The sequence below is a fragment of the Panicum virgatum genome, chromosome 6N, assembly GCF_016808335.1.
Source record: "Panicum virgatum strain AP13 chromosome 6N, P.virgatum_v5, whole genome shotgun sequence".
Taxonomy (NCBI): domain Eukaryota; kingdom Viridiplantae; phylum Streptophyta; class Magnoliopsida; order Poales; family Poaceae; genus Panicum; species Panicum virgatum.
Genome location: NC_053150.1, coordinates 53,348,914 through 53,373,269, shown reverse-complemented (window position 1 = coordinate 53,373,269; position 24,356 = coordinate 53,348,914). Strand labels below are relative to the sequence as shown.

General features: G+C 46.3%; 2 protein-coding genes, 1 long non-coding RNA gene and 1 pseudogene across 3 annotated transcripts; 1 reads left to right on the top strand and 3 right to left on the bottom strand.

Annotated features, from left to right (window-relative positions):
* Window positions 1-988: 988 nt before the first annotated feature.
* On the bottom strand, window positions 989-4,451 carry LOC120678330 (annotated as a pseudogene).
* Window positions 4,452-15,488: 11,037 nt separating this feature from the next.
* On the top strand, window positions 15,489-16,073 carry LOC120678329 (short-chain dehydrogenase reductase 2a-like). Its single transcript, XM_039959452.1, has one exon. The coding sequence runs from the start codon at window positions 15,489-15,491 to the stop codon at window positions 16,071-16,073; it is 585 nt and encodes a 194-aa protein (XP_039815386.1).
* Window positions 16,074-17,991: 1,918 nt separating this feature from the next.
* Window positions 17,992-19,678, bottom strand: LOC120680008. The gene is made up of 3 exons (XM_039961659.1): window positions 19,499-19,678; window positions 18,226-18,365; window positions 17,992-18,133 (listed from the first exon to the last, which is right to left on the bottom strand). Exons 1-3 carry the CDS (start codon window positions 19,643-19,645, stop codon window positions 18,013-18,015), a joined length of 408 nt encoding a protein of 135 aa, XP_039817593.1. The 5' UTR covers window positions 19,646-19,678; the 3' UTR covers window positions 17,992-18,012.
* Window positions 19,679-22,496: 2,818 nt separating this feature from the next.
* On the bottom strand, window positions 22,497-23,154 carry LOC120679191. The gene is made up of 2 exons (XR_005677031.1): window positions 23,047-23,154; window positions 22,497-22,931 (listed from the first exon to the last, which is right to left on the bottom strand). It is a non-coding gene; the product is annotated as an uncharacterized LOC120679191 (long non-coding RNA).
* Between the last annotated feature and the right edge of the window lie 1,202 nt (window positions 23,155-24,356).

The following is a 24,356-nucleotide window of genomic DNA, read 5'->3' as shown; positions in this document are numbered from 1 at the left end:
ACGCTCCCAGTGGCTCATCCCCAGCTGCCAGCCCGAGCATGTCTGCAGGTGTGCGCCAGCCCTATTGAGAAAGGAGAAGCAAATTAGGGCTTGTTGATTTAGGGTTCAGGATGCAAATTAATGAAGTATGAGTCCGTACCGAGCAACAGTGCAGGGGATCGGGGGGAGGGCGATCGCCGGGTGGTTACGCGGCGGTGCTCTGGCTGCTTGTGAAGGCCGACAGCAGCTCGGAGGGAGCCGGCGTCCTCGAGGCCGGCCGGAGCTCGGTGGGAGGCAGGCATGCTGGAGGAGGCTGCCGGGAGCGCGAAGGGAGGCAGTGTCCTGGATACGGGCGGCAGGAGCCAGCGAGGGCGAGGGCACGGCATCGGAGATGTGCGAGTAAGAGTGCAAGGGCGCTCCTATTCACGTCCGTGACTGGGCGGTAGTGTTCTTTTATTTAGGGAAGCGCAATAACCATACTGCCTTTGGAATAATAAAATCAACAAAAATAACTATTTTGCGTAGGCATTGGGAGGCATTGGGAAGTATTTGGAAGCATTTTCAAGCATTGTAAAAGGGCTCTTCTTTCTAAGTATGGCAGGTTTAATCAGCTAATTGCATTACATTTGTATTGTATCTTTATGCTGGTTGGAACCAAAACTGTTACAACCAAGATCAACCTCATGGTTTTCCATGCTTCATATGTATGTGTTGAAAGGTTTTTGGGCTGCATGTGAATATTAATGAGCCAGAAAATATCATGTATCGCACATGCGTTTTGTATTGGTATGGAACTTTTTCTTGCTACCTGTAGCAACACACGGGCACAGACTATATAGAAAGGATTAAGTCCAGCAAATAGGGCAATGATGCGTTGCAGGCTCAACTAAGTGAAGAGGCTCGACCTGCTAGCTAGGTTGAGACCATATTTTTTATTGGTTGCAATTTTATTTTTTTCGCGACATGGCATTTAACCATTACATATATAGTACTATATAATATGCTGCACTTAGACATGGACTTGCTTCAGGAAGGACATGGTGATGAGTTCCTTGACATCACTGCCATAGGCGACACCGTCCTTGCTGCCATGAAGGTAGAAAGTCTCAAACGACCTTCCCAAGTTCAGCGAGCATTGTGCCGCCGGCTTTATTGTGCCTTTCATCTGTATATAATCTCTGTTCGTCCTCCTCCACGCTTTCTCCACCATCTCGGCGACTGCTGCCATCGCCTCTTCCTCGGTCATGCTGTATTCCTTCATATAGCACTCCACGGCGCTGGGCGCATCATTCTTGCACTTTCCTAGCTGCGTGCATTGGTACATGTGTTTATGATATACATACACAGATCCATCCAGTTACTGATGAAATATCATTTCTTTTCCAATACAAGGTCATAGATTTTTTTGATATTTAGGAGGTCAAAGTGATTTTCAATATACATATTTGTCCTTTTTTTCTAATTATTTGTTATCATAAAAAATAATAACAGTGTGATATGTCGATGATCGAAGTACCTTATAAGGTGGCATCTATTTATATTAAATTCATGTTCTATGTTTGAAGCCTTAAGGTGTCTCCACGTGTGGGAGAGTGTTCAAGAACAAGCGGCTTGCTTTTTTCTCCAATCTAGGCTGAATCAGCTGATGTATGCAACTCATTGCAACCCAAAATTTCATTGAATATAACCTTTTAATTTTCACCATCCATTTCAATACCTTTAAAATTTACATCCCTCAATGTTTTCTATTGATACACATTCCAAATCAGTGGTTTTGAGTAATGATCGGTTACACAAGGCGTGAATTGATGAACAATATTGAAGCTACATGTTAAAGTTAAACCAAAACAATTGTGTTAAAGTTATACCCATTTGCCATCCATTATCGTTTTTACCTAAAAATGCAATAATGCGTCTTAGATTCACCACCCGATGAAATATATCGCTAGATGATTGCATCTGGTGTTACCTCTATTTTTAAATATTTGACGTCATTCATTGTTTTCAGGCTTTGACCGAGATAATATTTATTCTGGTGTTTATCTATTTGTTACATATGTTTATAAAAAAGCTGAATATTCAAATGAAAGAGTCGGTGTCAAATATTTAAAAAAGGATGGAGTATTAGTGAAATTGCATATAGTACCTTGTAAGCAGCAATGTCATTGATGAAACGAACAATTTCTGCAGTGGCGTGGGATATGTCAGGAATGTTATATGCGCACTCAAATGCCTCGTTGTTTACCACTTGGCTTGAGCCTATTAGTGCCGTTAAGAACAACTGAAAGCCCGTCGCCATAACCGCCACCTCCATTTGTTCTTTGAAGCTCGGCAGGTAGTTTTCGTTTAACCATTTAGCCTGTTGGATGGAAATTTTTTATTGCAATTGTACCTGCAGTTAGAAAACATTGTTATTAAATGCACTGAAAGATACCAAGCATGGGACGCAAATCTATGCAAACAAGTTGAGATAGAAAAACAAAAGTTGAGAAATTTCATAGCTCCGTAAGATAACTAGGTACACCTGTCTTTTTACGTAAGCCACGCGATACTTAACGGATGCTTCCAAAATATCCTCAATGTCATTGAAGGTACTCAATAATTTGATGTAGTACATGCGCAAGTATTCTGGTAGAAGAGAAACTGCGCTCTCATCCCATCTACAAATAATTATGATAAAGAAAGAAACTAATTAGTTTGATTGTTTAAATCAACCTCTAGCAAACAACTGGACCACACACAACCATTTTGTACCACTTCCTTGTAATCATATTTTTATTAGATTCTTTTGTTCATACAATATGCGAGTCACAATTGAAGTTACTTTGAGTCTGTCTTGCTCGTTCCTTTTAATACAAGAGATATATATCTTAAAATGATTGTACATTTACAATAAGCATATAATTGAGGTGCTGCACAAAATAGAGGGATCACAAGTAAGTTAGGAAGTGGAAGAGAAAGCTTTACAGCCAGCAAGGAGGAGGAGGAGGAGGTTAATAATTGTACCTCTGTAATGCCTCATCCAACAATTGGGACTCCTCGAAGGTGGCACGCACATCAAATGTGTCATCCAACAGGACTAACAACGCATACAACTTGGAAAGTATGATTCTTGCAACAGAGCTTTCCTCCCTGTGGAACACTACTACATAATGCCTTTTCCAAGGCGGTCAAAATGGCTTTTCCGAGGCGGGTAGCCCAACCGCCTTGGACACACCGTCACGGTTAATGGAGGCATCTACCAATGCGGTTTTCCGACCGCCTTGGTAAACTTGTTAACCGAGGCGGTCATGTTACAACAACCGCCTCGGTTAATGTATCTTAACCGAGGCGGTTTCCCTTAAAGGACCGCCGCCGTTATTGTATCTTAACGGAGGCGATCAGTTTTAACTTGACCGCCTCCGTTAAGATTTTCCAGATTAAAAAAAGCATATTTGATTGTGAATTTAAAATTGAATTTCAAAACCAATTCGAATTTGAAAACCCAATCAGAAAACACATATTACATCCATTTAGGTGCCAATCCGATTTTGCATAGTACATGTTCAACAAGTATATTACATCCATTCACAAATATATATTACATCAATTCGACATTAGCGTTCAAATGATTACAAAAGTTAAAGGCATCTAATCGAGTTCCAACAACTTGTAGTCCTTCATGTTAAGTTCGGTTCTCCAGTTGCGTAGCCTCATGAACTTGTCATTCGTTGCTAGATCGCTCTCGTCATAGAAGGAGAGACCCCCAACATGACAACATTCATCAGTGACAAACTTACAAATGTCAGATATTATTTGGTTGATGACATACTTGTTCACCCTTAACCTGTGCCACCATGCAACAGATTTCTTGAGCTGTCGCCAGCTTCTGTTGTAACATCCGGCAGTCATGAGGTATGCATAGCCATAGTATCCACACAATACTGAGTTTGCAGGTTGCTTCGCGCACTGCATTATTGTAAGACATAGTCATTAGGACACATATTGCATGCAAATGTAGTAGAACATAATCTTTTTCATACATACCGGAAAATCTCGCCTGAGGTGCAATTTTGTGCCATTCTTCTGCTTCTTTTTCTCAGACCTCCGATCATAGCAATCGGGGTCTTCCACGTATTTCCGGTAAGCACTGTATATGAAACACTAGTGTCAACAACAAATTCAATAAATACTTTGAGTGCATAAGGAATTGTGTCATCACTTACTATCGCAGACAATATTCGACTAGTTCTACTCCTATTCGGGTAGATACAAAAGAGGTAGGGCATACCCATGTGCTACTCCCTACTCTAGAATATTCTGTGCCCGTGGGCAGTCCCGCTGTCCCGGGTCCGACAAGCCCCCAAGTTCTTCGTAGTCGAGTCCTGCAGACGTAGAGTGCTTATAAAGATGTCCGTCGGGTACTTCGAGAGCTTCTGGACTTTTGTCCCTATAGTCGAGCACTTCGGGTGCTTCTGGAGCAGGTTGTCCATCCTCGGAGTCCGTCGCGTGCTTCAAGTAGTCTTTCGGGTGCTTCTTCGGTTGCAACGAGGCTATGAGGTGCTCAAGCCCCGAATCTGTCTTGATATATGGTGCACGATGTACTCGCGCTCCATATGGAGTAGCCCCCGAGCCTTAGTTTGATTTGATGAATTAGGCTGAGGATCATCTCAGTCTTCCAGGTCCTTCGATCTTCGGTTTGAAGTTTGGGACTTTTTCGAAAAAAGTTTGCCATTTATGACACGTATCCCGTAGCCCCCGAGCCTTGAATTCAAATCCGTGATTTGGGGTTAAGGTTCCAGGGTATCGTGTTGCGTCCTTTGTGATCTTTCTGAGCTCATCAGTACTGCGGTGAATCTTCTGAAAAGGTGGCAGCGCAGTGTATTGTTTGCCCGTGGGTTCACGAGGCAAGTACTGCTGTAGAATCTTTTCTATTTTGTCCGTGAGCTTCCCTATCCTTGGATGTCACGGGCTGAGCTGCGGCTCTGCTCCTTCTTCTATTTAAGTAGGGTCTGCTGCGCTTGTATCTTCATTCTTGCAGTTGTAGTCATGGGTTTCAAGTGGAGTTCTTCACTGGAGAGTACTCGACCACCTGATGAGAGTACTCGATTCATCTTTGTAGGTGCTAGAAGAGTGTTTGCGAGCAGCACAAACACTTGTTATCTCTCAGGCTGCCACCTTTGCTTCTCACATCGCAACCATCATGGTTGTCTTGGTGGGCTGATGGTGGAAGCCATATCAGAAGCCTTTTCGGGTGGGAACTGTGGTTGTTTCCCCCTCGATGGCTTCTGGAGAGATGGCATTGTTTTTATTGCAAAACCTATCAGGGAGAAGAGCAGATGTAAGAAGGGAATTTGTGATGTTCCTGACCACGCATATCTTCTTACAACAAGCCTTTTCCTCCCTGAATGTATCTGGATTACTCTCCTCTGTGAGTAACAAGATTTGTATCTCTGTATCAGCCCTTGGGCTGTCCTCTTTGTAGTTGAGATCTAGTGGTTTCGAGTGGTGAAACCATTGAGATCTGTGTATTTTTTCTATTGGGATGTAATCCTTGTAATCAGATTTCCTTTCTTGAGTTTAATTCATTTCCTTTGGAGCGAAACCTGGAGTTACTGGCTGAAATAACTCTGAGAACTTTGTTTGCGACCTTTGAACTTCTCATTATTTACCATACTGCCATTGGCTTTTGCTTATTTAACTGTTTGGGTAAATCTAGGTTTAGCACACTTCCTTTTCCTTCTCCGCCGCCGAAAACTCATCTGTTCTCGCCTCCGGGTGCCACGAGAAACTAGCCACCCCTAGCCCCCGAGCGTGAAGTAAGAGAGAATCGTTCTTTCCTCGTTTCCATGGCTCCCAAGAAGTCTGTCGGAAGGGGGAAGGCGGGCGAAGCTACTGGGGATGATGCAGAGGTCCACGGGTGGAAGTCGAGTAAGTGTGCCGACTCTCATCTTCTGAATCTGGTAGAGAGTCATCTTCTTCAACCTCGGAGCGTGATTCATTGGCGTAGATCCGAGGGGGAGTCTTTTCCATGAGAAGGGAAACGAATCTGTTGTTTTCCTTCCTTATGTTCTTCGGGGCCTCGGTTTTCCCATTTCTGATTTCTTTTGGAGCCTCATTTTCCATTGGGGGATTCAAGTGCATCACTTGACCCCAAACTCCATTCTCCACATCTCTATCTTCGTCCATCTTTGTGAAGATTTTTTGGGGATTGAGCCCCACTTCGATTTGTTTCAATATTTTTTCCATCTAAAGCCCCATCCCAACGAATCTAAGGTAGATGTAGTCGGGGGAGCCGGGCTACAGTTTCGTCAGGGGAAGAAGACCAAGTACATCCCTTACGAGTTGAGTGACAAGGTCATCGACTAGAAGGAGATGTGATTCTATGTTAGAAATCTTTCTTCTTCCCTTCCTCTTCGTACTCCTAGTCCCCCTGTGAAGAGACCAAGTTGGAATTCTAAGGGAGGCAGGATGGACCAGGTAAACTTTCTCCTTGGGGAGATTGAAGTTTTGAAGGCGGAACACCAGATTACTGGTGCATCCATGGTGGCGTACTGGACCATTCGCAGGGTCCAGCCTCTTCAGCAGTGGGTTCACCTTGCCTTCGAGTATACCAGCGAGGAGGATCCCACTCGATATGCTCGGGAGAAGATTTCCAAGGACGATCTGGAGAATTGAGTGGCCGTGCTCTTGAAGAACATAAACTGGAGGCCTAGTCTTTTGGGGGCCTTCAGAGCTGACAGGCGTCCTCAGGAGGTACTGCATCAAGTAGTAGATTGTAGTTTTATGTCGAGTACTTTTTGTCGAGTAGTCGAGTTGATCTGGTATCTTTCGTGCAGATTAATCCCGAAAACTATCAGAGTAGGCCTCCGTTGCCTCAAGATGTGCCTTTGGCACATACTGACTCAAGTGTGAATCTTTGACTGCCTTTGTTTTTTTGCTCTTTTTCTTGTTCGAGTTGTTGGGTCCTCGACTGATGATGGTTGTTTTATGCAGGTCCGTCGGCCAGTCGGACGACGTCGGATGTCCAGGACCGGGCGGCGAACGAGCCGGCCGTCGAGTCTACATGGACTCAGAAGTGGGGGACTGCTTCTACTGGTAGCAGTGACAGGTGAGTACTAATTGGTACTTTTCTAAAGTCTTGCACTTGTTTTTGATAGCTTTTCTTCTTCTTAGGCCTCCTTCTCCTTCCAAGAGGCAGGTGGTGAGCTCTATTGTGAGCCCCATCGTCACGACTCCCGCTGCGCCAGCTGAATCCGGCGGGAGCGGCTCTTCTAAGGGGCAGAGTGCTTCGGGGCCGAGCGTGGTCCCGAAGTTTACTAAGCCGAAGAAATTCGTGCTGAAGCATTCCTCTCAGTAAGTGCGATTGGTGATTGGCTGCTTATCTCTGCTTTTTTTTTGATTTTGTGGTTGAAGTGTCGAGTACTTCTTTTTGTAGCAATCCAGACGCTCTTGGGATTGATGAGTCGGAGAAGGGGATTTTTTTGATTCCCTTAGGAACATTGCCCAGTTGCCTCCTAGCCCGCTGAAGGAAGACGATCGGTTGGGCAACTTTGCTACTGGCACGGCGGGGGACCTGGCCCTTGGGGAGGCGGGCAAGGAGTCTCCTGCCGTTGGCACTGGTGAGTGGCTTTATGAGGTGGGATCGAGTGGTTTTTGGTCATTCTTTTGCTAATGTTCTTGTGTTTTTCAGATAAGCAGAATGAGGATCAATCGAAGAGTCCTTCGGTTGTTGCCAATGTTGATCCATTCTTGCAGGAGGTGCCACGGCAGGAGGTGGAGAAGTCGGTCGAGGGATCGACTGCCATCGCCAGGGGATCTTGGGCTGCCATTCTTCTCTTGTTGTAAGTATCTTTTTTTGTACTCGAGTAGTGGAGTTCGTCGAGTACTCTGTCTTGACTTTGTTTTGTTGACAGAATCTAGCTAAGCAAGTTGTTGAGCAGGCCGAGTTCCTTTGGCGGACTGGGGAGAATCTCCAGTTGACAGTTGATCAGGCGCTGCAGCTTGAGAAGATGGCTGCTCTTGAGAAGTCTTCTCGAGAGCAGTCGGAAAAGGTTAGGCTTCTGGAGGCCCGTGTTGAAACTTTGGAGCAGGACAATTTTGTTCTGAGAGATAAGGCCTCCAAGCTGCAAGAGAAGGCCAAGGCGGCTGCCAAGGAGAAGAAAGGTATTCTTTTCCTTCTTTTGTATCCTTCGAGTAGTTTTCCTATCTGCTCATATTTTTCTTGCTTTGACAGAACTTAAGCACTTGTTGTTGCAAAGGGATGAACTGGTGATTGATCTAAAAAATATTATGTATCGTCACGCAGATGCTATTGAGAAGCTGTCCAAGATCAAGGCTGACGCTGATAAGCAAATGATTGGCGATATGAAGCAGATCAGGGAGTTGTCCTAGCAGCTAGCTGATCTTGAGGTGACGGCTAAAGTAGTCGTCGACATGGTGGAGGATGAGGGAGCTGGTGAGAAGAGTTTGCTGGAGCGTCTTCGTGAAGCCCGCCAGCGACTCAGTAGCTTCTTCTCCGACACCTCTAGGGAGTACTTAGCCCATGCCTTAGGATTAGTTAAGTCCTTTCTCCCCTCCGCGAACTTGTCCCCTATTGGTGATGGGGTTGCCGTTGGCTGTTCAGAGGAGCAATTCTCTGAGTATGTCGTGGAGATGAAACCCATTGCTGATAGGGTTATCAGTGGCTTGGAGCCTGCGCCGGAGTCTTGAACAGTTGTTTGTAATAATCTTTTGGCTTTTGTGTGGATGTGTGTCCACTAGAGTACTTTTTACATTCTAATGTATAGTACTTTTTCCTTTTAGTTGGCAGCCGATCGGCTGGTAGCCTTTTGATGAAACTTGTCATTGGCTGTCTTGAGTTGTTTCTTCGAGTACCGTAGTAGTCGATTTGCTTGTCATCTCATGGACGAGTAGTTCCTTTTTAGGAAATGGAGAGATTGTTCGAGTATCGTAGTAGTCGACTAATCTTTGCCTTCGTGAATGATAATTCCGTCTTGATAGATGGAGATTTTGTCTCTTCATAGGTCGAGTATTGTGGTAGTCGACGGGTTGTCATTTTGTGGACAAGGAATTCCTTTTAGGAATTAGAAGTCTTGTATCTTCTCGAAGTTGAGTGCATAGCAGTCGATGAATTGTCACCTCATGGATGACTAAGTCCTTCTTGGAGATAGGGAACTTGTCCCTCCAAAGGTCGAGTACAGAAGTAGTCGAAGGTCGGTGGAGTTATGACTCTTGGGGGGTGTAGAGAACTTGTCTCTAGGGCCGCAAGGCTCATGTCCCTTAGCCCCGACTACTCGATTTGCCGTGCCTTTGACTTTGAGTAAACAAAGAAAGGTTGGTATTCGAGGTAGCCGATGGAGTTACGACTCCTGAAGAAGGTAGAGAACTTGTCTCTAGGGCCGCAAGGCTCATGTCTCTTAGCCCCGACTACTCGATTCGCCGTGCCTTTGACTTTGAGTAAACAAAGAAAGGTTGGTATTCAAGGTAGCCGATGGAGTTACGACTCCTGAAGAAGGTAGAGAGCTTGTCTCTAGGGCCGCAAGGCTCATGTATCTTAGCCCCAGTTACTCGATTTGCCGTGCCTTTTAACTTGAGTAAACAAAGAAAGGTTGGTATTCATAGTAACTGATGGAGTGACGACTCCTGAAGAAAGTGGAAAACTTGCCTCTAGGGTCTTTGTCAACAAAATTTTCTCTTTCATCCAATTCTGAAGCATTCAATTTCTTCTTTATATTGGAATCTTGCTCGGGCAGACCCATCTTAGCCTTTATTGAGTGTAAGACTGGGGATTGGCCCTGGGGGATTCGACTTGGGTTTTTGTCTTCTGCCAACACGAGTAATTTGGGAACTGAGTCAGAGCTCGGGCGAACCCATCCTAGCCTTTATTGGGTGTAAGACCGGGGGTAAGCCCTATAGATGACCCGAGTCAGAGCTCGGGCGAACCCATCCTGGCTTTTATTGGGTGTAAGACCGGGGGTAAGCCCTATAGATGACTCGTTTGAGTATTTGCCTTCTGTCAACACGAGTAGTAAATTGAGTCAGAGCTCGGGCGAACCCATCCTAGCCTTTATTGGGTATAAGACAGGGGGTGAGCCCTATAGATGACTCAATTGCCAGTGCGAGTAGTTTTGAAGCTGAGTTAGAGCTTGGGCGAACCCATCCTAGCCTTTATTGGGTGTAAGACCGGGGGTAAGCCCTATAGATGACTTCGAGTCAGAGCTCGGGCGAACCCATCTTAGCCTTTATTGTGTGTAAGACCGGGGGTAAGCCCTATAGATGACTCTATTGAGTAAATGGAACATTTAACTCCTTCTTATTTGGTTGTTAGAGAGGATTTTTCTCGTGTTGGCTCTCTTTTTTGTTGTCCTTGTTGGCAGAAGATGGAGGTGCTCCTAGTGCTTTGCGAAGGATGATGCATTGGAAACTCGAGTGCTTTCCTTTGGGGTGCAGGAAGCATTTTGAATAAATTGTCTAGTGAGTAGAATCAATCGTCGACTACTTTGGTTGGGAAGGAGGTGCTGCCTTGTCGCGGCGCCGCTTTCGCGAGTTGTACCCGTAGTTATCAGGTATTTTGAAGTTGGATGTCGGTCTGTAGGCTTCAACTTCGTCATGATCTTCACCGTTATTAATGATGATTGTTTTCGCGTTGCGACCAATGTTGATAACATTGTGTAATTTGCTGTTGGAATAGTCGAACGAGTCGCCCAGTTGTTGGTGGTGCTCTGTCTTGAGAACCATCTTCGGGTTGTTGTCCAGGTGGACAGTGACTGTGACTCCTGGTGGAGGTGGAGGAATTCCGTAGCTAGTTGCTGGTGCTTCACTCATCTCCGGTTCAGAGAGGAATTCATCATAGTCCAAGTCTTCCAGTGCTGTGGAATTAGTTTTTCTGTTTGTAGCATCCGAAAGAAATGCCATAAAAATTTCACGATTGTGGCCGTGAATTTTCGAATTGATGTTGTCTTCCTTGAGCGGAAGGCCCTGCTGGAACGGTAGTTCTTCGTCTTCTGAGAATTGTTGTTTCTCTCTTTGATTTGAGTGCCGTTCTTCTTTTGTAGTGACTGTAAAAGTCGACTCCTTGTCGGATTCAGTCTTCCTTTCCGAATCGGGTTGTAGCGTGAGTTGGTTTCTTTTGATGTCTTGAACCGAATCCGGGTGGGATTCTGTGTTTGGGTTGTCTCGGAGGGAGAGTCTGAGAGTATGTGGAAGAAGGTTTTCATCATATGGTAGGGTGTCCGCTAGAGACCATCCGCCTTCAATTCGGACTGAAAATTCGTTTATGAATTTATTGTATTTGTTCAAAGTGTCACGTTCTTCCGGAGGAAATAGCTGCGGCATGCGGTGATCTTCTTGCGGAGTAGGGGAATTTGGAGTTTGGATGACGTTGCACCAACGACTCATGTAGTCTTCGATTGAAACATAGTCTTTTGCGGGGTGGGATTGTGATAGATATTGACCCAGTTGAGTCAATGACTTGTTTTGTGAATCATCCCACAGTTTCTTCACTTTGGATTGCTCCCAGAGAGCTTCAAGCTTGTCGAGATTGGTTAATCCTTCCATAAATAAGTCGATGTTGTGTGACCATTCGGCTAGTTAATCTTCAGAGATTAGTTCATCCAATTCTTCGAGATATTTGATGAAAGATTGATCTTGTTCCAGCTCTGCAGAGATGAGAGCCCACTAGTTGGAGAATTCTTCTCGAGAAGTGTTGATGTTGAACGTGTCTTCAGCTAACTGAAGGCAGTGCTCGATCTTTTCATCGATATTATCGATGTTTGAAAAAGTGTCTTTTGACGGCTTCTTTTTGCGGGTAGTTTTCTTAAAGATAGTCTTTGATTTTTTTTCTTCCGAAGACTTGGTTCAGCGGCACGGATGCAATTGGGAAGTAGAGTCTTTCCATCCATGGAAGCTTCTTGCTTGGAATCTTCCAGTAGTTTCTCCAAATCCTCTTCCAACTCGGAGAGTGTTTTGGTTCTGATTGCGTCGAATTCGGGTTGAACCCGAGTTTCGTCATTGAGGTCCGAGAATCCGATTTCTTCGAGTTGATCGATGAATTCATTGAGTTCGTGGCATTTTGCAGCTTTTGAAACTTCTGGAAGATCTTGGTCGATTGAGCAGCCTTCGAAGCCACCTGATCCGTCGGCGACGAAGATCCAGGAGCCGACACGGAAGGAGGTGCCTTTTTCGAGCACCAGATTGTCGTCGAGAGAAGCCATCGGGTTCTTCTGATGATCATTGGTGAGATGCCCCACAGTGAGCGCTAGCTGTCGGTGTTTTACCGTCGGGTTCTCCTAGGGGTATCCCGAGGAGAGTGGTTATGAGTAGGGACTCGCCGAGATCAGAACGCGATGGTGCAAGGAACACAAGGATTTAGACAGGTTCAGACCGCCGGAGCGTAATACCCTATGTCCTGTGTGGTGGTTTGTATTCCCTTAGGTGTTGTTCGATGTCCCTCCTTTTTGAGGGGGTCCCTGTTCGCCCTTATATGATCCGGGGGAATAGGGTTACATGGAAAGTCCTAGTCAAATTTTGTTAGGATCCTAATCCGAGGAGTTCGGCTAGTTCCCGAGTATGTCGACTAGTTCTACTCCTATTCGGGTAGATACAAAAGAGGTAGGGCATATCCATGTGCTACTCCCTACTCTAGAATATTCCGTGCCCATGGGTAGTCCCGCTGTCCTGGGTCCGACATCCCCTACCACTGGGCTACACCATCACATGTGACCAACAATGAGATATTTTCCTTTTATCATCACTTTCTAATGTCTTATATAACCTGTTTCACAGCTGTAACGATCTCAAATGAAAAACTTTTCAACTACAAAGTTGTAGATCTGGTGGCGAGCTACAACTTTCGTATATACTTTTTTTCCCATATGAGGTCATTTGAAAATTTTGAAAATTTGAAATTCAAAATTTAAACCATATATTTGGGTGCCAAAACAACCTCAATTGAAAAAAAATTTGAACTACAAAGTTATAGATCTGGTTGAGGCTTACAACTTTTGTATAGACCAATTTTTGATTTGAGACAATTTGAATTTTTCAAAAATCGCATGTTCAAAAATTAATAAAAGTCACAAAGGTGACGCGCCTTGATGTTGCACGTCACATATGTCATCACAAAGGTGACGTGCTTTGATATTGCCCGTCACCTTTTACTTATCAAAATCCGTCACATATACTAACCTTATAGGTGACGTGCTTTAATGTTGCCCGTCACCTATATCAAACTTATAGGTGACGAGCCATAAATGTGGCCCGTCAGCTATAACAAAGGTGACGTGTTTTGATGTTGCACATCACCTATGTTATGTTTGAGAGAGGCCATCAAGAGGTAAAAGGTGACGTGCATCATCTTTGCGCGTCACCCAGATAACAAAGGTGACGTACAATAACATGTCACCTTTGTGCACGTTACTATAGGTCATTTTTTACATAGTGGGAGCTTGGGGGCGCGGGCGTGGGCGCGGGCGTCCGCGGCGGAAGGAGCACGTCGCCGGAAAAAAGGAAGGTGGCGATGGGAGGAAGAAGAAGCGCCGACAAGTGGGTCCCGACTGGAAGTGAGAGCGAGAGAAGGGAAGGGAGATGGTGGGTTGGGTTGGGCCGGCTGGGTTGTTTTGGGCCGCGGTGAAAAGAGAAAGAGAGAGGGAGAAGAGATAGGTGGAATGGGCTGGTTTGGGAAGGAAGGAGTGAGAGGAAAGCTTTCTCTTTTTTTTAAACTCAAACTTATTTGAACAAATTCATTTGAATAAATTCAAATTTTGAATTCAAACACAGTTTTAAAATTTTGGGTGTTACAGAGTCCCGCATGCCGTCTGATATTATAAGGCAACATGAAGATATATAGGGTGATTAATTTGATCCAGATCCAGATCGAGATGCAGCTGATGAGGTCATCATTAGTCATTGTTCGTTACATCAGCTTGCTGCGGCAATACATGAAAGACTTATTAGTTCGGTTGACTTGAATCGTGGTATGCTATAATGAACTGTTCCATGTTTATGTATTGCAATCGTATGACCGGACGAAACCCACGCACTGGTTCCTTGCTGCAAATCATATTGGGTTTTCAGACTTGGGATCATCAACTAGCAGTACTTGCAATCCACCATGTGCACTATATGGTCACTCCTGCTACAAGTCAGAGATTCCGCAAAGCTAATTAAGCTCAAATGCAGACCTTTATACATGCGGTTTGATCCAGATCGTACCAAGAAACGAAGACTTAATAAGATAGGCCAGTAAGTATATACGGAAAGACTTGCCCAAAGTCCGAATATAAGAAATGAGAGTTGGCAACACGACTCAAGTTATCTATCAGTTGAGAAACTGCTGATGCATGCAGATCCAATATTCCAATGTCACAATAGAAATAAAAAAATGACACGTTTGTGCTCGTTCATCGGATCCCTGCGACGCAGAGGGTGTGGAAACTTCTATTTAAGACGGCGACGATCAGTTGCGAGAAACCCCAACTCAGCTTTTCAGAGCAGCATCCAGCAGCAGCGCCAGTTTTCTCAGGTCAGGTCTGGCTCCTCTAGGAGTACCTTTTTCCTAGTACTAACTGATCGAAATGGTTTCCATTTGTGAATGTAAGCTACGCTGGTTACTTGGTATTTGTTGTGAGTACAGCAGGGGGGAGGGCCTGAGCTGGACCATCGTCATCATGGCCGTGTTTGGTCCGTGTTTGGTTAGGGGGTGAAAAAGTTTTCATGAAAACTTTTCGCCCATTTGACCACTAATTAGAGGTATTAAATAAAGTCTAATTGCAAAACAACATCCACAATTATGGTACTGTAGCATGTGTTGTAGCTAATAAGGCCTTTGACCGCATGGTTAGAGGATGATTAGGTGTGGTTGCTGTAGCATCACTGTAACAAATCATGGTGGAACATGACTCATTAGATTCGTCTCGAAAAGTTACAGTCATCCGTGAAAAAGTTTCGCAAATAAACTTCGTTTAGTACTCCATGCATGCATTGTCTTTTTGTGAATTTTTTTTCACATTATGAACCAAACATGGCCCATCTCTGGAGTTGACAACTGTTTTCCATGGCCCCACCACAGTATGCTTGAGACTTCAATTACCTTATTAATTAGTATACACTTTTAGAGTATAAATTCCATTTTGTTATTACCTTATTAATTAGTATACACTTTTAGAGTATAAATTCCATTTCGGACAATCTATTTCTAATTTGTTAGTTTGAACCACATTTTGAACTGAATATTTGACTTTGAACCGTAGCAGCAAATAGTTGGTCAAAAATCAAAATGGAATTTACTCGACATTTTGCGCGTTGCCTATGTTACTCAACATGTATACATGCAGATTGCTGCTTGCTAACAAGGTGGCCGTCATCACGGGAGCAGCAAGCACAGTCGGCAAGGCGATTGCCCAAAAATTCTTCAACAACGGCGCGGCGCCTCGGTCTTCCTCGCAGACAAGGAGCTGGACAAGTGCAGAAGCTTCGCAGACGAACTCAAAAAGAACAAGGACCCTAATGACACGCAAGTGACTGAAGCAATGCCCTGCGACACAAGCGACTGGCTGAAGTTTGGGCACGAGATCGAAAACCTCAAGGATAAACACAGGCATCTCGACATCTTCTACAACAACATCGAGTTCAACCACGTGTCTGCTTTGTTGAGCGACAGCAAAGCCTTCGAGAACACCATGGCGGCCAACTTCCAGTCCGTCCTGGACAGCATCAATCTCGCCAGTGCTGTGATGAAGAGCCAGAACCAGAAGGGAGGCTGCATCCTCCTGAGGAGCAGCACCATGGGCTTGCTCGGCGACGTCGTGCCGTCGGCCTACAGCATCTCCCAGGCCGCAGCCATCGGCGTGATCCGGGCCAAGGCGGCAGAGCTGGCGGTGTACGGCGTGCGGGTGGATTCTATCTCGCAGCACGCTAACGTTCACAAGCGCGTGCTCAAGTCAATCTTCCCCCATGCCGAGGATGACCACCTTGAACATATGATCAAGAAATACATGATGACCAGGACGGCGGGCGACGACGACGTGGCCAACGCGGCGGTGTACCTTGCGTCGGAGTACGGTAAGAGCCTGACAGGGAACAACCTCATCCTGAACGGCGAGTTCGCTCTTTAGTGTGGCCAGCACAGCTGCGTGCAACATTAATTTTCAGACCTTGTTTTCGCTCCTTATTGTTCTCAGAATAAACGGTGTGGCCGCCGTATGTTTCCATTTCATCTTTCCATGTTTCAGTATTTCCCAATGGGCTGGTCACCCATTATGTATGCAGCTTAATTTGATGTAATACCGATCCATTTGTTACTCCCTCTTAATTTGATTCTCCAAGTGAAATTGGGATATTTATTGTTGTCTCTTCCAAATACACCACTCCATCAACTTGTTTTTGGTTCCAAATTCACCACCATTTGATGATCATGCGCTTTTGATCTTCAGTTTCCAATAATTGATCAAGGTGAAGCACTTGCCCATTATGGTTCCACACTTGTGCCTCTTGAAAACCTTATAATGATGTACTTACATCTTTGTTATTGGTCCTGATCTTGAAAACATACACATCAGCAACGTGTGAAAAGTAACAAAATGAGAAATGACTAGACTCCAAAACGCAAGGTTTACAATCTTTCGCTGACCCCAAAATGGCATGCTCTTCGTCCATGACACCTATGTTATATAAAATGGCATAATAACAATAATGAATTTCGGAGTCGAAGGCCCCCAAAAGGCCCAAATCTTGTTTTGCCATCATCTTCGTCGATGTCCTATCTTGTTTTAATTAACTCTGGCGTCATGAACCATAAGTTCTTTTTATTTGTGCCAGCAGCCCTGACTTGACCACCACGTCCCATGCGCAAATTCTCTTTGAAAGGAGCAGCCCAGTTGTGGGAAAGAGCCGTCCCGTTTTGCTTGCTGTGGTTGATCTTCTTTCCCTTTTTCTTCGCATTAATCCTGATGATGAGTCTGTTGTACTTATTTTGTATTAAAAAAATCTTCTATCGTTTCAAATAAAAACAAATTGTAAAAATTTCGTAGCTACTATAGGAACATTTCCTGTATAATTTCATTACTTCAATTCGCACCGTAAACATTTTTGTGCACTCAACAACAACAACAACAAAAGATGTTGTGATCTTTATTTTTGCGCACCGTGAACATTACTCCCAACCCATCCTGCTCCATCGAGGTGATTCTTTTGCAGGTCCTGATGCTCACTGTCGTCGTTGGGATTACTATATCCCAATCGTCTCTCTTCAGATGGTCAAGCACAAAACAAAATGTCTGAATGCCTGATGGTTGAATGTCTGAATCGTCTCATCTGCTGTTCTGGGGATTCTGTGGATGCTTTTGCCTTCATGCCCATGTGGCAACACTGCAATTCGAGTATATGATTGCACTGGCGGGAGATGGGTTCCAGTTGCTGCCGCTAACAGAGTTCTCTCGCGGATGACAGAGAGTTGCTGTGAACAGGCAGGGCTGGTAGATATTCAGAACGGAGCTAGTACCTTTTTTCTTCTTCTTTAAATAGAGTCGGGGGTGTTATGATCGATCGCCAGAGGGCATGGGGCACGCGTGCCGAATCCGTGTTACATCCATGAACAGGTAAGCCAGGAATCATGATGGCGACCGGCGAGGCCTCGTCGGCAGCCACGCCGGCAAGGTCGTCCCTCGACTGGAATGAGGACTTGAGGCGCGCAGCGCGGCGTGGTCTGCGTGGCTGCTCGGCGGGGACCAAGCCACCGTGGCAGCGGCGTCTGGGGACCTTGTTGCGGTGCATGCTTTGGTTGCTGCAAGTTGGGGTCTGGGCAGGAATGCGGCGGCCGGCAACCCTGCAAGGCGTCGCGCGGCCTCAGCAGTTTAGCACTAACCCTGCAATGTTAGTGCTAAACTGCTAATTGCAAAATAAGAGTTCAATTTTCATGTATATCTATAATAGCAAAAGAAAGCATGCAATTATTCCAGAAACTTAAGTAGCACACATTGTATTCAGACATGCACACTAGCCAAAAGCTTAAACAAACATTAAACAAGACTTCCGATAGACAGAGGAAACGTCAGCTCATGTTGTTGTTCTTTTTTTGAAGTCAGTCATGCTGTTGTTCTTCATCAAGAGATACACTAGGGAGAAGAAAACAAAAGTGGACACAAGCCACGGAGTCAAATCTATCGCTCCAGCATGCCTGCATGTCAAAGAAATGGTAGTTACGTTAGGGCGACCAGAACAATAACAAAATTTGCATATATGTGTCAAACAGAACAATAGCTTGCTTACTTGTTTTCTTTCATCTGAGCCTCCACTTGCTTAAGCAACCTCGAGTTCTCATCCATTATATCTGAAAGCCTGTCGATCTTCATTGACAACCTTTGATACATATCTCCTGTCTTCTCGTGGACTTTATCCTTCTGTTCCCCCTGAGTTTCAGAAAACAATATTTTCTAGTTATTATGTTTATGCTATAAAAAATCTGATCAATCTGCATAACGAGATCATCACTTATTGCTGAACAAGCCAAAAAAAAGCATCTAGTTTACAATTGACCGATGGTGGAATATAGAGATTATATAAAACAAAGTTCCTTTCTCCATCTACAATGGACCCTAACCCTGATACCAAGGGTGCGAAGGTGGTGGCCCAATGGTAAGACATGAAGCTGAGGTGCGCCCAAATGAACCAATATCAATCAAATTGAAGAATAAGTGAACCCCCAGAAAAGAACAAACTTTCTGAAGAAAAATAAAGCAGGTGGACAATTCAGCGATTGCTAGCAGGTCCAACTTGATTAACAAGGCTGATTAATTTCGCGAATCATCAGATACGATGAGTAGACTCACAATTCTTGGTCCCAATGCAGCAATCCATAGCATTCAGGTCAGGTCGCCCAATTTGACATATGTTTCAATGTACAGAGATAGGCACATTTTGCTATGCATATTCAGTCCCCATGAGTTCCAGAACACAAACTGTTCTAGTTAATGTTGTCATATTCTATTATAAGTCTGACTATTTTCAGATATGTCAGCATCAGTCCATTCTCCCCTTTTATAACATCTAGCGCACATTCTTGTTCCACACCTGTGCCGATTCAAGACTTCATACACCCATATTCATTTAATCTGCATAATAAGATCAGCACCTATTGTTCCAACAAGACAAGAGTGACACAAAATCAAAAAGCATCATAAAAAAGCCAAGGCACAGAGACCCCGTAAAAACACAGTGCGGCCAACCCCCGCGCCCCCTTCGATGTCTACAAGACCTCATCAAAAAGCTAAGGCACGGCTCAACCCGACCGACGAAATCAAGGATTTCAGTCTGCTTGAAGTCTAGCGAAAACCCGAAAAAAAAACCAACGTTCAGAGGAATCCAACACGATCAACCCGGCCGACTAATCCCGTAGACGAGCAAATCGCGCGAGTGGACTCGCGATTCCCAGTCCCAAACCAGCGATCTCGTGGCGTCAAGTCCAGGTCGCCCGACATGGCATTCGCTAACCAGTCAAGCCCCCAGAGGAAGAGAATAGGGGGCGGAGGGATCGATTGATTACCTCTGTCGGGACGGAGCTGCCGAGGAGGCGAGTGGTCGGGCTCAGGCCCTCCACGGAGCGCCGCGCGAGAAGGCACCCCTGCTGATCCAGCGGCCGCCGGAGCCGGAACGAGCGGGCGGCCGAGCGGAGGATCGCCGCTGACGCCATGTGCTCTGGAGAACTGGGAAGGAGACGAACCAACTTGCAGATCCTCTCGGCCTATATATAGGGCAGTGGGAAAGAGCCGGTATCCGTCCCAGTAGTAAAGAAGCAGCCCAGTCGTGGGAAAGAGCCGGCCTGTTTTGTTTGCTGTGGCTGGGTGTCTTTCCCTTTTTCTTCACATTAATCCTTATGATGATGAGTCTATTGTATTTATTTTATATTAAAAAACTCTTGGATCGTTTCAAAAAAAAACTTTTGCAACAATTTCGTAGCTACTATAGGAGCATTTCCCGTACAATTTCATAACTTCATTACTTCAATCTGCACCGTAAACATTTTTGTGCACTCAACAAAGGATGTTCTGATGATTATGTTTAGATCAAGGCCGGCTTGTTCATTATCACAAAACTCTAACAATTCGGAATTAAATGGCCAACCCATCCTGCTCCATCGAGGTGATTCTTTTACAGATCCTGATGCTCATTGTCGTCTTTGGGATTACTATATTCCAATCGTCTCTCTTGGGATGGTCAAGCACGAAATAATGTCTGAATGCCTGATAGCTGAATGTTTGAATCGTCTCATCTACTGTTCTGGGGATTCTGTGGATGCTTTTGCCTTCATGTCCACGTGGCAACACTGCAATTCGACTATGATTGCTCTGGGGGGCGATGGGTTTCAGTTGTTGCCGCAAACAGAGTTCTCTCGCAGATGACAGTGAGTTGGGCAGGGCCGGTGGATATTCAGAACAGTGCTGCTTTTTTTCTTTTAATTAAGAACAGAGTTGTTGTTAACTTGACGACCGAGCACAAGCAGTGGCATACTTCCCTCATGAGTTGCTGTTCGAGTACGTCGGCGAGAGGGTGGTATGATCAATCGCCAGAGCGCCAGGGGCACGCGTGTGGCATCCGTGTGTTACGTCCGTGAACTGGTAAGCCAGGAATGAGGATGGCATCTGGGCCCAGATTTGGCAAGATAGCAGCGATTGGACTTGGCTGCTTCCTGGCTCTAGGCGTGGTGACCGCGCTACTTCGCCTTCAAGAGCGGCAATGTGAGCCGCCGAGCAGCTCCAGGAACCAGCCGGCGGCGGTGTCCCCGACGGTGTACCTTCCCTCCACGCGGCGTTGCCTGGTCCACGGTAGCCGCCGGTGCGTTGGCAAAGCTGCTCGAGGACGCCGGCGGCCTGGGTGATGCTTTCCTTCAGGTGCAGCTCACCATCGCCTCACATCCGTCTTCAGCAAATGAGGAATGTTGAGTACTATCTCCTGGTTGTGATGAGTGAATTGTTAACCGTGCGGTGTGATCGTGTGCTTGGTCTTTGGTTGCAAGAACACGGGCGTCGAGTGTCGACGGAGAGCTGCCGTGGAGGTGCTGTGGCCGATGGACCGTGCGGTGGACAGCGGTGAAGGGCAGCCGGGTCCGGAGCTCGGGCCGGGCGGCAGCTGTGGCGTCCACTCCTGGATCGAGGGCGCATGCACCGGTGGATGGCGGGTTTCTTGATTTGCGCCACAAAACCAAATTGGCAGTCGGCGGTTGAAGACGCCAAGTCGTGGAGGCACGGGCGTCGGTCTCGGGACTGGCGGAGGAACGGGCGTCGACGACGTCTAGGGCCTCGCTGCGGGCAAGGAGGTGACGGGCGTCGGGCGGCGTCTAGGGCCGTCAGAAGGCTGAGGCGGGAACGGCGTCCAGGGCCACGGTGTGGAGGCGGGAATCTTCCCGTGCGTGGTGTTTTGGCGGTTTTCTCAAAACCGGCCATCTACCCGGGTTTCGCGGACCCTCCAAAACCGCGGACCATCCCTACGGCGGCATCGCGGAGAAGACTTCAACTCGAAGAAAGAACCTCGGCCGTCGGATGAGTCCTTGTATCTTTTTCCGGTTTTGCCCCTACAGGCTTTCTAGTGTCTAGTTAAGTCTAGGGGTAGTTTAGTCTTTTAGTTTGGGAGTTGTTGGGCTTAAATATCCCCTCCCCACTCCTTCCTCTCTCTCTCTTTTCCCTGAGCCAGGCGCCCAACACTAGCAGCACTCCTCCCTGGCGGCTCCTCCCCCTCTCTCTAGTTCCTCCTCCCTTTTCTTCTCTAGGATTAGGATTTGGAGTATGAATTTTTTAGACTTTGTACTGAGATTGAATGGGAAAGGAGGCCCTTCCCTCCTTGTGCCCTCCGGGGTTTTGACTTCGTTTCAATTTCATATGTCTCGTGCTTTCTTTGCGATGAATTTCGATTTCGCTTTGTTGGTTCTTTGTGCACGAGTTTGTGGTGATTGTGTGACTCCTTGAAATGATTCTAATCCATCTAGCCTAGTGCTAAAACCCCCGGAATCACGAGTCCCCTCGAATCGAAGTTTTTGCGTTCTTGAGAAAACCCCGTTCTTGCTCGGGAATTCCTCGATTCCTCCCAAACCATGGAGTGATTCGTCGATTCCTTTGGTGGGTATGTTCACAAGGTCTTTGTGATCGTGCCTGCAAATTTTGGTGAGATTTGAACTTGTTTTGATCCTCCGATCGTCAAGTCTTGGATCGAACCGAGAGCAAAAACAGAGGTTCTGCGTCGGGCTGAGTTTTTACCTATCACCGGTTAAACCGACTCTTGTGATATGGTGCGTCGGATCAACCGGTGAGTAGGTTTTTCGCACACTAGGGTTTTCTGCTTTTCGTCTGGTTGCACTGGTGCATTCTCTCTCTTGTTCATCGGTTCAACCAGGCAGAGAACATTGCCAAAGAAGAATACGTTCACCAGGCAGCAACTGAGCAAGCAGAGCAAGACAATGGACGCCGGTGTGATCATGCATTACTCTTCCTCTAAACGTTGACAAAGCTGAGATCATATATATGAAGTAGCCAACGAATTATGCACCTCTCTTCCAATAATAGGAGCATTGTACGCGACGAATACATAACACAACAGCTGTTTTACAGAAAATGTTTGGAGCAAGAGCACATACACAATCTCAGTTGGAATCATAACCACAGCAGGAAACATGTTATCCGGAATAAGGAGATGAAGTTCTTCATACTACAAAGTTCACTCACATACTAAAAGCAAGGCGCCAAGGCGATCCCACCACATGCGCCGCAACTAAGAATCCAGACGATCAGGTATTATGATTGCAGTTCATCTTCTATCCACAATCCTGTCCTGCATACAATACAACGGCTCTGTACCTTTTCCCGAGTAGCTCGATAAAGGAGTCCATGTAGTGTAGACGTGACGGTTCATGGATAAATCTCCACTCCTTGACTCCAAGCCAAGGTAATAATGTCACAAAGCACTTGTTCACTTCCATGCTCAGTAACCTATATATATGAAGCGAAGTTAAAGTACATGGTTAGTCAACATCTAATTACAAGGGGGGGGGGGGGTAAGAAAACAAGTCACTGATATTGAAACAGGGTACATAAATATACATACCAGAATTAGAAAGCACACAGCCAAGGTCACCATGCCCAGCAGACATCCAGGTCTTCTCCGTGCAGCTGCTGGTGCCGATCTTGGAGTCCGATCCAGACAGCCACCGTGAGGAGATATCTTGCATATCCTCATTCAGAAACAGCTGGTGCAAGCTGTCCAACCTCTCCACACAGCTCAAGTTCGGACTTCGGACACAGCTGTGCACGCAATTCTCTCACTTGGGGAATATTTGAGACCCTCTCTAGGCCTTCACAGTTCGCAATTAAAAGCAGCTCAGAGAGGAAGGGGAGATTATCCACCACCTTAATGCTATCCACATCTCTTAATTGGAGCTGCTTCAAGCTGGTGATGTTGGAAATTCAGTTCGTTTCAGCCTGTTTCATCAGAGGGAATGTTAGCTAGCGTCTATTAGTTTTGGTCAATAACTGAATCCGCTTTGGATGCGTCGTGTACGCCTGAATCGTGCTTTGTTCGCGGTGTGGCATCGTTCTTTCCGTTGAGTCGTAGCTGAAGCTTAGCGCTCCACTCGTTCAGTCGTGGGATGGCGCGATCAAATAGGAAGGAGTGGCGCGCATGGCGCTCGTCGTGGTCGTGGCCGAGAGTCACTTGTGCATGTATATATTGTGATCAATAGAGTAAAAAAACGTTGCGCATTAGCGGCACCAAAACACCGTGTGTTCTCGCTGTGTTCCACAGAGCTCGCGTGTGTCCAGTTCAGTTCGCGTGTGTGCGTCTGGTGATCGCCAGCGGCGTGGGGTCGTCGGTGTTCATCCAACAATTGGCATCAGAGCAGTTATCGCGTTCTGGGAGTTGCCATGGCGTCACGGACGCCGTCGGGAGACGGGCGCCGTGTGTCGCCCTCGCTGCCACCGCGCCGTGCCAGGCGTCGCGAGCGAGTCCTCGTCGAACGGCAGGTCGTCAAGGAGATCGGCAACGCGGGGTGGCCGATGCTCACGAAGACCAACTATGCCGAGTGGTCGGCGATGATGAAGGTGATGCTCCGCCCGCGCGGCCTGTGAGAGGCCGTGAACTACGATGACGTCTCCGAACACGAGGACATGATGGCCATGGAGGCCATCTGCAAGTCGGTCCCGGCCGACATGGTGGTGGTGATGGCGAACAAGGAGAGCGCCAAGGCAGCCTGGGACGACATCAAGATGGTGAATCTCAGCGTTGAGCGCGTCCGCAGGGCCAAGGCGCAGACCCTGAGGAGGGAGTTCGACGCCCTCATCTTCAAGGACGGCGAGAGCGTGGACGAGTTCGCCGTGCGCATCAGCACCCTCGTCCAGGAGCTGAGGATGCTCGGCGAC

Coding starts and splice junctions, on each gene's coding strand:
- LOC120678329 (XM_039959452.1), top strand. CDS start 15,489: ATGCCCTGCGACACAAGCGACTGGCTGAAGTTTGGGCACGAGATCGAA.
- LOC120680008 (XM_039961659.1), bottom strand. CDS start 19,645: ATGGCGTCAGCGGCGATCCTCCGCTCGGCCGCCCGCTCGTTCCGGCTC. Junction 18,366..19,498: donor GCAGCTCCGTCCCGACAGAG/GTAATCAATCGA, acceptor TCTGAAACTCAG/GGGGAACAGAAGGATAAAGT. Junction 18,134..18,225: donor GCTCAGATGAAAGAAAACAA/GTAAGCAAGCTA, acceptor TTTGACATGCAG/GCATGCTGGAGCGATAGATT.